Source organism: Medicago sativa, chromosome 7, assembly GCF_051527215.1.
Source record: "Medicago sativa cultivar Bolivia chromosome 7, Bolivia_mono, whole genome shotgun sequence".
Lineage (NCBI taxonomy): Eukaryota > Viridiplantae > Streptophyta > Magnoliopsida > Fabales > Fabaceae > Medicago > Medicago sativa.
Genome location: NC_140755.1, coordinates 18,080,367 through 18,095,369, shown reverse-complemented (window position 1 = coordinate 18,095,369; position 15,003 = coordinate 18,080,367). Strand labels below are relative to the sequence as shown.

Genomic DNA, 15,003 nt, shown 5'->3' with positions numbered 1-15,003 from the left:
TTTCATAAAAAATCACCAATTTTGATCCCCTTCACTCCAAATTCGACCCCAAAACTTGTACACTTGTTTACAAACATAAAAAGGAATTCAAATCAACAATAAACATCGGATTATAACATCAATTCATCTCAAAATCATCATCTAGCTCATTTTCACCAAAAACCACCATTTTCTCATTTTTCATTCAAATTCAAAAACAACCACACCAATTCAAACCCAACAACATACAAACATTCATGAAGTGAATTCAAACATGTTTCAACAACAATCACACACCAACTCATGATTGACACTCAAATAATCAAAAATCATCAAAACAACTCAACAACAACAACTATGAAGTTTAAGCTATTAACACAACAATTTCATGAAGTTTATCATATCCACAATTTCACATGAAATGGGAGCATGAATTTTATCATTCAAAACCACAAAATTCACAATTATCACAAAAGCACTTAAACTCATAAGTGAAATTAAGAGATTATAGCTTAATTAGTGAAAAGAGATTATCCCCCTTACCTCTATTATTAAAGAATACAAATCCTAGCTTCAATTTAGTTCCTAGCCATCAATCCCAAGCTTTCTCTCTCGAAAATTGCTGAAGACACATTTACTTTGGCTGAGAAACACTAGTAATTTACCTAAATGCCCCATTGGCAGTTAATTGCCGAATTATGGAACCGGCTGCAGTTAACTGCCGAGGAAACTTCTGCAGTTAACTACTGAGGAAAACTTCTGCAGTTAACTGCCGAGGAAACCTCAAACTTTTTTTTTTGACAAAAACCATAAATTGTCATTATTAATATTTATTGATTTTGAATGTTTCAATCATTATTTTGGTATGTTTCAAACAATTGCAGTATTATACTTATGCATATATATCTTAATAAAAATATCATTTAAATCTGGACAAAAAAATAAAGAGCATTTAAGTCCTTAAAAAACATTTCAATGAGTGTAAAAATTAAGCATTTGAATATTGTTTTGCAAATTACTTCAATAAAAAACAATCGTTGTGCACAATTATTTTAATGTAGAAAATATAACAACATACTATACCTTAAAAAAAAAAAATCATTGTGCACAATTATTTTAACGATTTTTTTTTTTGGTAAAAATTATTATTTTTATTTAAGTAATGTGCAAAACAATATTCAAATGCTTAATTTTTACACTGATTTAAATGCTATTCTTATTAAGATATATATGCATAAGTATAATACTGCAATTGTTTGAAACGTATCAAAATAATGATTGAAACATTCAAAATCAATAAATATCAATAATGACAATTTATGATTTTTGTCAAATTTTTTTTTTGAGGTTTGCTCGGCAGTTAAATGCAGAAGTTTTCCTCGGCAGTTAACTGCAGCCGATTCCATAATTCGGCAATTAACTGCCGAGGTGGCATTTAGGTAAATTACTAGTGTTTCTCAGCCAAACTAAATGTGTCTTCATCAATTTTCTTCTCTCTCTAGCTCTTCTTTTCTCCTCTAGATCCCTTTTCTCTCTTTACCTCTATCTCAAAATGTTTTGTAAAAATGAGTGAATGAAGATAATGACCTAATTTTTCTCATAAGACTAGTGTTTATATAGTCACTACACAAATGAGCTCAATCTCTAGTTGTCTTAATGGGCTCAATATTCTTACCAACTAAATCGCCAATGTTACGAATAATTACCATCTTTAATTAATTACCTCAACTCACTAGTAACTTGGTAAAAATAAATTTTCCCACTTAAAACACTAAGAATAATTCTCTTAAAAAAAGACTAATTTACCCTTTCTCACCAAATGACCAAATACCTCTGAGTCTAAAATGACCAAAATACCCTTCTTAAGTCAAAATTCAATACTCCCGAATAAAATACAAACAGAGACAAATAATCACATACAAGCACATATAAACACACATAATAAATAATTAAAATAATTCTAGTGAAAAACAGGCTAGTACAAAATTCATCAAATCCATCTACTGAAGCATATTAATTTTTGGCTTAAATGCAATTTTGATCCCTTTATTTTTAATTTTGTTAACTTTTGAAACCCTTTTTCTAAAGCAAACTTTTATGTCCCTCTATTTATAAAGTTAGAGCATTATTTTTTGTTCCCCTTCCATTTAAACGATGTGGCGTAGTCATTAAGGATGCGGTGCTGATGTGGCAGTAGTGAGTTGAAAAAAAACATTTTCCATGTCATTATTGATGGAATTAATCATATTTTTTGTCTTATTTATAAATTAAAATATAAAAATCAATTAAAAAAATTCTTCACTCATCATCAACAACAACCCATCAATCATCATATGATTAATTCCAATCACAGATGAGAATCATCGACAACACCAACACCACTCAAATTCATCATCATCATCCACCACCAACCATCGAACGTTGCAGATAGGGATGGCAATACGGCCCAGCCCGCCCCGTTTAAGCCCAGCCCGCTATTAGCCCGCTAAAAATGGGTTGGGGCGGGGCGAGCCAACTTAAGGGGGTGGGCTCAAACTCACACCCCGCCTCGCCTAAAGGCGGACTAGCGGGTTGGCGGGCCGGCCCGTCTATTTTTTAAAATATTTTTTTGTTGATTATTATTCACAAATACACTGCTATTATAAAAACAATAAATTCAATATAAAGACTCTAACATTAAACAAATCTCAAAATAAATCCACCATACATTCAACATAAAACAAATTACAAAATAAATCCAACAACATGAAAAAAGTCTCAATATAATGCAGTGGTGAATCAGTTTTTTTCTAGAGGTAGTGGACTAGTGGTGAATCAGTTATCACTTATCACTATCAGAGAGAGTGGGACAATTTGAGGTTGGGTTGGTATCATTTGGCCCAATTATTTATGGGGCGTGTAAATTAAAAATTCGGTCACTAATAGTAAAAAAAGAATGTTTAATAAGCCCGCGGGCCAACCCGTCCCACCCCGTTATGACCCGCTTTTTCAGCGGGCTTAACAGGGGCGGGCCAACTAGAGAGATGGGCTCAAAATCTCACCCCAACCCGCCTAAAATGGCGGGTTAAACGGGCTGACCCGATGGGCGGGGCCCGTTTTGCCACCCCTAGTTGCAGAGCTCTCCACCCAAAAACGTGGATCACATAACCCTCCTTCATTAACATTACCATCTTCCTTTATCTTCATAAACCAATACCAACCTCCCTTTTTTTTTAACAACCAATTTTATTCAAAGCTACCCAAATCCTATTAAGAAGAGAAGGATGAGACATAAGATACATAAGCCCCACAAAATAGACAGTGATGCACAAGCACGTCCAGGAGCAAACCCAACAAAAAACGAAAAAAACAACAAGCTTACACAGGACCGTAGCCACACACCTACCTGTATTAATTAAGAAATTGATTTGCCCTAAAACATAACCCATAGGTTAATCAAGAAATCTAAACCCAGAAATCATTACACCCAAAACCCCTTTCTCTTTGACAATATTCTCCTTATAAACATACACTTTTTCACTCAAAAACCCTTTTTTTTCCAACAGCTAGCAAAATCGACAAACCCAATGTTAAAGGTCAGTAGATATGACCGAAAGGGCAGATTTTATGGTTGGATTTAATAATGAATCTGAAAGAGCCGATTTTGAAGATGGAATATGAAAGTATCGATTTTGGTTTCAGGTTATTCCTCTCCTTTTACATTTTCTTTGGTTAATCTTGCCCGTTGGTGTTGGTTTTATTTTTGAGAAATGTTAACGAGTGCATCTCTTTAAGACCTTAAAAAGGTAATTTTTTTGAATTTTTTTGTAATCAATGTATTGAAAATTGAAATATTTGACTTTTTTTATAGAATAATTTATTTTAGAATGCTTAAAGAGTGTCCCAGACACTCATTAACAAGACCCTTTATTTTTTTACTAAAAATCTGGATAGTGTTGATGATGAAGGAAGACACGTGATGATTCAGTTATGTTCGTAACTTTTTTAAATATTAATCAGGTAAATTAATTGAATTTTTATTTATTATTGTAACTAGCGTCCAGACAGGTCTGTCCGTTTTTTCTACTGCAGTCACGTTGTATATATTTGACTATGTTTCTTCACATAAAAATTAATAAATAATGTCTTACACAACACAAATATAATTTGTTTAACAGTAAGATATAAAAATATAAATGTATTATACTTTACACAATAAGACATGCTAAGATTGGTGTGCTTGAATCAGTATTACTTCATTACAGTTGCATCATGAAATCATAAGTTTCAACCATTTCATAAAACCAACACCAATGCCACCTAGATCTTCATTGTGCCTACAAAATTTAACAGATTTTGGTTTTTTTTTTCCCATTTCCATGGTAATTCTAATCTTACACAACTCCATGCTTTACTCAAGTATATGCTTTCGGTTGAAATACACTTACCCGAGACAATGTTACTCCACCACCTCTTTCCCCAGCCTTAAATCATACTGATTTTTCTCTGTTGGTGCACCTCCACAGACCGAAGTAACCCTCGATTGCTATCATATTGCCTTTACTGTCAAGACAACCACACCCCATCCCCATGTCTGCTTCGTACGTTGAAATGAGTTTTCATGCGTACAGGAAGTTATAGAGATGAGCGGTCCCCAACTCCTTATCTAATATTGCAATGACCCTTAAGTAATGAACTCAAAATCGAACGACCACAATGCAAACAGGCATGAATTATACACTCGCCGCAACACTCTCGCAAATAATCAAACACCAAACACCGAAAAATTCACAGAAAAAAGCATAAATTGATAATAACAAAAAGTGACTAATGAGAATCAAAACTAAAAAAAAAAATATAATCAATTAAAAAATTAAAACAAATCAGAATTTTCAAGAGAAGCATAAAGAGGAATTAGAGAGACAGCGAAAGGAGATCAATACGATAGGGGTTTACCTAGTGCCACATTCTGAATGCCAGCCGCTATCTCTTGAGAGCACTGTTTTCGCGGCCACAGATGTTGTCGCACATTCCGCCGATGGCAAATTACACGATCCTCTTTTCCGTTGATAGCATGACAGATGTTCCTAACACAAATTCAACCATCCCATGAGATTACATCCTTCTTTCTATCAGAGTTTCTCACGTTTCATCTTTTTCCACTCCTTCGCTGTCAAGATTGTGCGGCAGTTTTTGTTAGAAGTTTCTATATGTTTGAAATTGAATGAGGAAAATTGCTGTTGACACATTAGAGAAGGCTGGGACACACATGTAAAATACGTTTTTGCCCCCTCGGCAGTTAACTGCCGAGGAATTCAAAATCCGGCTGCAGTTAACTGCCGAGGATTTCCTCGGTAGTTAACTGCCGAGGAAAGCATTTATGCAGACAGCAGGTTCTGCATTACTGCTAACCCTTACCAAGCCGTTTTTAGGTCAGTTTTGACCTGTAATTTCACCAGAGCATTTCCATAGGCAATTCAAATTATACAACAATGAAACTCGGTCATAAACAAGAAAAATACAATATCTTTTACATTTGTCCATAATTAAATCAAACCGACATTTGGTTCAAACCACACAAAAGTTTGAAATTCATCAAAACGGAACATAGTGTCCATAATCAAACAACACATTACAACACATTACAACTCATTACACATCATTAAATTAAATCCCTACTTACATTCATTACAATTGCATATGGAACGAACATATATATAATACATTATTTTCCACCATATTCCTAAACATAAATCCGACATCACTATCGTCTTTAATAATCCAAGGCATATAGCTTGCCGTTTTCCATGCGAATTCATCTCTATCTTCTCCTAGGTCTATCAATGGCATTAGAGCAGACAAGTGACGTGTATATTGATTTTCACCAAGATGTTCAAAATAAGTGTTAAGTTGTGTCTTCAAATCATCAATAGAGTCCGTCGGTGTTATCATAACCTTAATCGTCTTTTTAAACGCGCAATACCTAACACGCCCTTCAATTCTTGCAACCTCTGACATGTTTCACTTGACAAAAGCTTTAACAAAATAATCATAGATTAGAACAAAATTAAATGGAATGTAATAACGAATAAATCAAATGCGTAAACATTAATAAGCTATAAATAACTATTGCACTAGTTTCAAGTCAATAAAAGTCATATTATCATATATATCAATATCAATTACATAATGTTACTTATATATTGGCCACAAAAAATGGGCATTACAATTTTGACCCCAAAATATACGTCGGTGTAATTTCTACCAAAAAAAAGGACTAACACCGACAAAAAAATTACTCGTTAAAGGGCAAGTGATTGGAGAAGATCAAGTGACATAAAATCTTCCTCATCTTCCGCAATAACTTCAAATTGTTGCTTTGGTTTTTCGGGAGTGTCCAACAAAATAGGCGCCGCTTTGTTTGATTCCTTTTGTGGTTTTGGCGGTTTGTTTCCACTTTCAATAGCCATGAGCTTTCGGAACAACTCATGTTGATCCAAATACTCATCTTCCCAAGTCACCGCATCTTCTTTCTTGTGATTGTGCCACTCCGTAGATGATGGAGGTAGTGGACAACCATTCTTCAAGTAAATAAGCACAAAGTGATTAGGAATTACCCCAAGGCACATGATGGGAGTTTTTTGCTTACCCGGCGGTGGTGGCCCTCTTAGTGGAAAAAAAGATTCCGAGTTACCAACTTCAAGATTTGTCAACACAACCACACACCTTTTGTAATAATTAGCAACAATGTGCCCCATGTCCGGAAAAGTCAACCACTTATCAACAAGATGTGCACAACTTTTTGTATTTGCGGGAGGATGTAAGCCATTTAAAATGTAGTTATAACGATCCTCACCCGCAAATATTTCAACATAATCATCTCTATGATCTTTCAATTCTTGAATAAGATGTGTACGAATCATGAGATGATTTTGTTCGGTTAAGCCCATGAACTCGGCTATAGCCCGGAATCCACAATGTCCATCGCCAATAACATCCACCACTTTTTCAATAAATGGAAGCATGAAGCGTGGCATATAATCAATAGGCCTCATAACCGGGATAGCCTTAGGCTTTGGATACCGAGAAGGTGGTGGAAGTGGGGAAATTGGTGCTTTACCAAGACGAGCACCTTTTTTCCTTTTATATGATGATGTTGTTGGTGATGGTGACGGTTGACTATCCAGATTTTGGGAATCAACAACCTCCCAAGAAGAAGGGATCCGACTAGTCGATGTAATTCTTCCTTTAGACCTCGCAATGTCCACTTTTTTCTTGGCTCCCTTGGTTGTTGCTTTTTGTGGTGGTGGAGACATCATGGTGGTTTCAGGAAATGCCAACTGCTGCAAAGCCTCTTTGACTTCAAGCTTCATTTGGAAAGGGAGTTTCTTGAGACGTTCTACAATACCCTTCAACTCATCATCGACCGAAAAACCAAGTTCATTACTTTCTTCCCCCATGCGTAACCTTTGCCAATGGTGGTGTATCTCATCCAATAAAATTGGCTTTTCTTCAAGGAGTTTAGTTGCAATTTCGCATGCACATGGTAGGCCGTAAGATGTCCTTTGAACACAACCACAAATTTCCTTGTTCATGCACAATGTTTCCCTACAACGGGACTCTTCCATAACAATGTTGTCCAAAGCATATCTAGACACATGACCACCTAAGCCGGAGTACAAAGTGACATCTTTGAATCTATGTTCCAACACGGTAATGCTCTGACCAAAGGCTGTTTGTATCGCAGTGTGTTGAAGCAACAACATGTTATGTATTTTCTCCCAACAAGTACCCAAATCACCCACACTATTGTCCAAATATTTCTTCACCAAAGCATGAGCCGATTCTACCCTATTGGTGGATCTACAACCAAGATGCAACACACGGTCTGTCCATACCCTCACTATTTTCTCCTTCACTTCATTCAAGGTGGTCATGGCATAGGCTAGGAAAGGTGGGAAATCACTACAAGCATCTTGGAACTCCACTAATGCATTTGCATATAACTCTTGAGTGGACGATTCAACCATATCTTTCCATGCCCTCATGATCTTCTTGACAACATCGCGATTACTCACCTCTTTCCCATCCTTTTTTCCCAAAGGATATTTACAATCTAAGACGCACCTTTGTTTAACATTTGCTTGCACATGAAAGTAACAATTCATAGCATAACTTTCAGGGAAAACAATTCCAACCGCTTTCATCAAAGACCCATCCCTGTCGGTAACAATCACCTTAGGCATATTCATCTTTGAAGTAAGAAGTTTACGCAACATTTTTAAAACCCAAACAAAGTTTTCCTCTTTTTCATGCATCAAGAATCCAAACCCAACCAAATATGTCAAATCGGTCGAAGTTACCCCAACTACCTCAAACATTGGCATCTTATACAAGTTGGTTTTGTAGGTGGAGTCCATAACCAAAACCGTTGGAAAATTGTTAAACAACTTAACGGATGTTGGATGAGCCCAAAAGATATCTTCGATTGTATTACTTTCACCATGTGTTCTTGAGTAATAAGTATAGTTGTGCTCCTCCAACTTCGAGATTAGATATTGCAACGGCTTCTTGTCACCTCTATTTGCCTTCCATATTTTTTGACGTTCATTGTACACTTGCTTCACATTTGTCATGCAATGTGGTCTTTTGTTCTTCAAGTGTATCAAAATATTTCTTGGAACCATCTTGCTCTTGGTCAAGTCATGTACAATCTTCTTGCCATCCTCCTTTAATCTACCGGCAAGAATGTGTCCTTCTAAAGCCGGCTCCATCGCATGGTTGTGAACTCCATTAAGAATGTTCAATCCCCATTCCTTTGTTTGCGTACTTTGATATCCACTAATCATGAACAAGCACCCGCATTTTCTTGAGCCCGTTGTCGCATGCTTCGGTTTTTTTTAGGCACTTTGTGAGCTCCACTCCTTTCACAAACTAGGCGCAATATTGGATGTATCAAGATTGATCTTTGTGTAACAATTGTAAATCCCGCCTTGTTTGCTTGACAACGTACCCACCCAAGCAATTCTTCTCTATCTTGAAACTTAATATCGTCAGAAAAAAACCTAGCCGTGTCAACTTCGTGGGCTTGAAGTGGGACGACACCGGGGCTAACATATTTAGAAGCTTCAACATGGACGGAAGCTCCATCAATGTTTGGTTTGACTTCAACCTTAGGCGGTTTGACATCTCCGGAAATTTGGACAAAATTACGTTTTGTCTCTCCCGAAACATCTTCCGCGTTCTCGGTCATTACTATAATTAAACAACACAAAAATATAAATTAACAACTTACTAATGCATAAACATCAATGCCACAATGAACCAAAACAAAAAAAATAAAAAAAAATTTGGAAAAAATGGCAGTAGCTGCCATTTTTTCGGCCTTAAAATTTTTCCCAAGTGTTCCTCGGTAGTTAACTACCGAGGTTTTCCTCGGCAGTAAGGTACCGAGGTTTTCCTCGGCAGTAAACTACTGAGATTCCCCATGACAGTGTTACGTAGCTGACGTTGTAAAACTACCATAACATATCCAAAAAATAAACCGAATAAAATGCACAATACCTGTTTTTTTACATCAAAAGTGTGTTGAATCATCCTATGCTTGATGCTTGAATCATTTTGGAGCAAGATTTGATGAAATTTTTTTAGGATTTTGGGTTGGATTGGAGTTGTATGAAGGTGATGAGAAAATAGTGTGTAGGGGGAGCAGGTGACTGTTTCATCTGATGTAACAGTTTTTCTCGTCAGTTAACTACCGAGGAATTCCTCGGCAGTTAACTGCAGCCGGATTTTGAATTCCTCGGCTGCCGAGGGGGCAAAAAGGTATTTTACATGTGTGTCCCAGCCATATGGAATGTGTCAACATCAATTTTCTTGAATGAGAGGCATCAGTTACCGCTTTCATCTAATCTAATCTATGTGGTTACGATGATATTACTATAATGCACCCGTTTACTAATTAGACTTTAGAAAGAAAGTGAAGGACAATTTTGGAAAGAAATATGCTACACCAAAAAGGTGTGTTACCTTTATATATGTTATGTTATAGATTAATAAATGAGATGAAAATTTCAAAAAAATAAAATAAAATAAAATTCCAATTCATTAGTGCCACGTCAACGTCACATCACTTAAATTGGAGGGGACCAAAGAAATTAATACTAATAACTGGGTTTACACTGACTTTTTTGAGTAAAAAAATAGAGCTACATTGATTTTTCTAATTTGTTGTTAAAAAAAGCTACATTGACTTGTTTTTAAAATTGTTATCCCATAACCAGTAAACAATTTAAACACTTAAATAATTAAGCTTTATTATATAACATGACAAACACAATGGAGCAGGTGTGAACGGTAGCGGTGATAACATAAGTGTTGTCGAAAGTGAGATTGATACAAAAAACCAACTGGTTATTGATTTAGAATGTGAGAAAAAAGATATTGCAAAACAACTGCAATTGTTGAAGTCTCGGGGCAAAAAGCGCAAACCAGAAGTTGATGTATGGCTGAGAAAATTACAAGATATGGAAGGAAACCTCTCAAATGACACTTCTGATGTTCGTGAATTGATAAAAAATATGAAAAGGCACAAGGAAGAGAAACCTATCACTCTATCGACTGAATTTGTTGGGAAAGAATTAGACTTGCATATCAAGAGAGTATCTCAACTTTTACAGGATGATCAAGTGTTTGTTGTTGGCATATGTGGAATGGGAGGAGTGGGAAAAACTTTACTTGCAACTCTTGTGGAGGATGAAGTAAAAAAGAAATCAACTTTTAAGGATGTGTTTTGGGTCACTGTTTCTCACAATTATAGCATCTCAAAACTGCAACATGATATAGCAAAAAGAATAGGTGTGAAGCTTGATGAAGATGATGAAAGAATTAGAGCAGAAAATTTGTTGTCGGCATTGGAGAAAAAGGGAAAATCAATTCTTATTTTGGATGATGTTTGGAAATATATTGATTTGCAAAAGGTGGGAATTCATCCAAAATTGAACGGCATTAAAGTGATTTTGACAACTCGGTTGAAACATGTATGTCACCAGATGGATTGCCAGCCATATGCTATACTACAAATGTATCCTCTCAACACATGTGAAGGTTGGGAGTTGTTTATGCTAAAACTTGGACATGATGGAACACCCATGACACTTCAACATGAAATAAAAAAGATTGCAAGATGTATTGTAGAGAGATTTAAGGGTTTACCGCTTGCAATCAACGTGATGGCTAGAACCATGAAAGGGATTGATGACATTCATCAATGGAAGCATGCACTCAATAAACTTAAAAAATTGGAAATGGGACAAGAGATGGAAGAAGAAGTCTTCAAAGTATTAAAGCGTAGCTATGATAATTTGATGGAAAAGAACTTGCAAAACTGTTTTTTGTATTGTGCATTATTATCTATTGATGATGTTGGGGATGGTGACGAGGTTAAGGAAGTGCCTATGATGATTGACATATATGAAATGATCATGAAGCTAGTTGACAAAGGACATATAAATGGGAATATGTGTTTTGAAGAAATATTTGATGAGGGGATTGCCATATTGACTAAGCTTGAAGCCCATTCTTTGATTAGTTATAATGATAATTATGATGTATGCACACATCCCTTGGTTAGAAATATAGCATGTTATATCTTGAGAGAGAATCAGAGTAATGCTATAGTGAAGTTGAATGAGAAATTGACTAAGATACATCACTCACACGGATGGGCAACTGATTTAGAGTTGGTTCATATGCGAGATTGTGATCTAGAAGAAATCCTAGAGGACATGTCACCCGATTGTCCGAAGCTGTCCACCTTGGTTATAAATAAAGTGTGCATTAGTCATATTCCAGAGAGTTTTTTCAAATATATGAATATTTTATCAATACTGGATCTATCCTATAATAAAATGCTAGAATCTTTGCCAAACTCTGTGAGTGGGTTGAGGTCTCTTGTTTCCTTAGTGCTTAATGAATGTGATTCATTGAAACATTTTCCCCCATTGGGAGAACTACAAGCATTGTCAAGATTGGTCATTTCAAATACTTCCATTGAGGAAGCACCACAAGGCTTGGAAAAACTAATCAATTTGAAATGGCTTGATCTATCTAGGAACGCGAGTTTGAATATGGATTTCGGGTCTTTTTCATCCAATTTGACTAAAATACAATACCTCGATCTCCGACATACCAATGCTTTGATTAAAGTTGAATATATTCAAAGGATGAATATGTTGGAATGTTTAGGAGGCAGCTTTGACAGCAAAGATCACAACCAATACATGCAAAAAAAGCTTGACATGTGTTTCGGGCTCAAAACATATAATCTCACTTTTGTAAATGTATATGATGAAAATGTTTGGAATAGGGACGCTTATGTTAATTTGAAAAGATTTGTTCCTAATGATCCTAAAACTAAGACTATACTCTTTAGAGATTGTGATCATTTCTCCCACATACTGCCTAAAGACCTTACATGTCTGTATATAGAGAAAAATAGTCATTGGGTTTGCTTATGTGATGCTTTCTTATACAACACTTCTTCTTTGAGGAAAATTGTTACTGATAACTGCAAAAAGCTGGTGAGCTTGTTTTGTTTATATGGTTCTTGTTCCTTTTGCACCAAGATTCACAACCTTGAAGTTTTGGAGCTTCGCAATCTGGAAAGTTTAACCGTTGTCTGTAAAGAAGTTTTTGATGTTAGACAATCTTTGACACCAAGTTGCATATTCTCTTGTCTAAGAAAAATTTCTATTTACAGATGCAATTTGATAGAGAAGTTGTTTACAGTTACACCACAATTAGTTCAACATCTTCAAAATCTGGAGACAATATCTGTAAACGGTTGTGATTCAATGAAAGAGATATTTGCACAGAATAACAGTGATGACGATGACAGTTCCAACATTACACTTCCCAAGTTGACCATGTTCGAGTTGTGCTATTTGCCACAACTGAAGACCGCGTGCAAAGGGATTATACGTTGTGGATCTTCACAACCGACATTAGACATCTGCTTCTTTTCATGTCCTGGCTTAAGAATGCTCCCTACAGTAAAGCTCATAGATGGTGAGAACCCTTGTTTTGGGATTTTTCCATGAAATGTGTAAGTTTTTATGTCTGTTTGAATTTTGATGTTGAACTTGTACAAAACATAAGTATTAGATTAACTATTTTTGAAGGGTTAATTATGATTTTTTGTCCTATCTATATTCCGACTTTTTGTTTTAATCCTTTAAAAAAAAAATCATTTTTAATCCTCAAATGTTTTTCATCCACATTTTTTGTCTTTGCTTTTTAAGTTATATGTCATTTGTATCATTTAGATTTTTGCAAGAATGTTTAGAATATTAAGATATTTTTTAACAAACCATGAATTAAATATGTATTTTTAAGCATTGGAATCATAAAAATTCAAATTTAATTCATGTTTTGTTAAAATAATTAACTTTTTTTTAAAGAGATTTTTATAATATTATAAACATGATTGCGAAAAATATTTTAAAATTTCAAATGGTACATATGAGTTAATTTAAAAGCAGGAACAAAAGTGGTGATGAAAACAATAGTGTAATGTACACATAAGAAGTAACAAGCTTTGAAAAACATGATTATCCAAGCTTTGCACTTCATTTAGTCATGTACACATAAGAAGTAACAACGATCACTTTATATTTGCAATTGCGAGAGATTAGACTATGCAAGTTGTGCACAGAGGATGTCCGGATTACACCAAAAAAATTGCAATTGCGTGCCTTTTCCCATATATTCTAATCTCCTTTCATTCTCTTAATTTGGTCTTGATTAACTTCGATTTAACTTTTGTGGTTGTTTTTCTTTTTTCTTCTATTAATTTTTCTCTAAAATATATTATAGTTGAAAACAGATGAAATATTATCATTCTTGGATATACGAAGAAATTTTTTTACTTGATAAACCAAAATCCTATGCTGCCTTTTGCATTATTCATGAGTTGTACTGAGCTTTTTCAGCTTAGACATTCTTCCATCCACCTTCCTCAAAGAGGCTTCATTAATCTAATTTTATTCCTATGCAAGTTTTCAATAAACTGTGTATTGTGATGTATTACCAGATGTGGAAGAAAAATTCCATCAATTTGTAAAACTGAATTCATCCATGTTTTGCACTTAATTAACTATTTTACTCGCATTGTACAAAGAATTAATCAGAAAGGCTTTAGCTTAATTTTACAATGTGCCCTGCATCAAACTATATTAATTAGAAAGGTAAGGTACTGCATTTTGAAGGAAATAAACTTTAGAAGACCCGCATCTTATTTTTCTAACATTGCGTTTGATAACGAAATCATAACCAATGAGAGTAGTATATTACATCATGGCAATTTATCTGACTTATTGGACAGTTTAAAATGCTCCATCCAATCAAACTAGTGTCTAGCCAAGCAAGAGTCTGGGTGCCTGCAAATTCCTAGCGGTTCTGTTTTGTGGCAACAGCCAACAACTAATCTTCACCATCGAGCTTTGCATCAAAATCCTTCAACAAGAGGCTTAAGGACACGAGAAAAGCCATCCTCTCAACCTTCTTTAGCTTTCTGCAGAAACTGTTCTGCCTGGACTGATATGACTTCTGTACAGGAACCACCACCAGAATTAATGGCGATCTCAGATCATCTGGAGATGAAACTTGAAGGAAATAATTTGATACACTAGGCCAAAGCTTCTTGGACCAGAGCTAGAAAAAGACGCCTTGTGCTTCATCTTATTTTTCATTAGCTCCAATCTTCCTGTTCCTAAGATTGTCAAATATGCCTTTTGGTTCAGATATTTCAAATACCTAAACTTATGAAACAATTTTGAGAGAAAACAAGCACAACTTATCTAAAACTTAAATAATTGGTAATGAAGCTAAAATTATACTAATCAGAAGAACAATAGGAATAGACTATAACAAAAGGTGAAATTAAATGTCACAATATATGAAAATTGGTGCAGTGAACACTAAACAATAATAGAAACTAAGGAAGAGTTTTTGTGGTCAATCAGAAAGGATATTTATCTACCAACA

At 35.1% G+C, this 15,003-nt stretch overlaps 1 protein-coding gene across 1 annotated transcript; it reads left to right on the top strand.

Annotated features, from left to right (window-relative positions):
• Window positions 1-10,295: 10,295 nt before the first annotated feature.
• Window positions 10,296-13,133, top strand: LOC146904738 (putative disease resistance protein At1g61300; the record flags this gene model as incomplete). The annotated part of the gene is made up of 1 exon (XM_085727297.1): window positions 10,296-13,133. A coding segment is annotated over one exon (2,763 nt), but the record flags the coding sequence as incomplete, so codon positions are not given.
• Window positions 13,134-15,003: the final 1,870 nt, after the last annotated feature.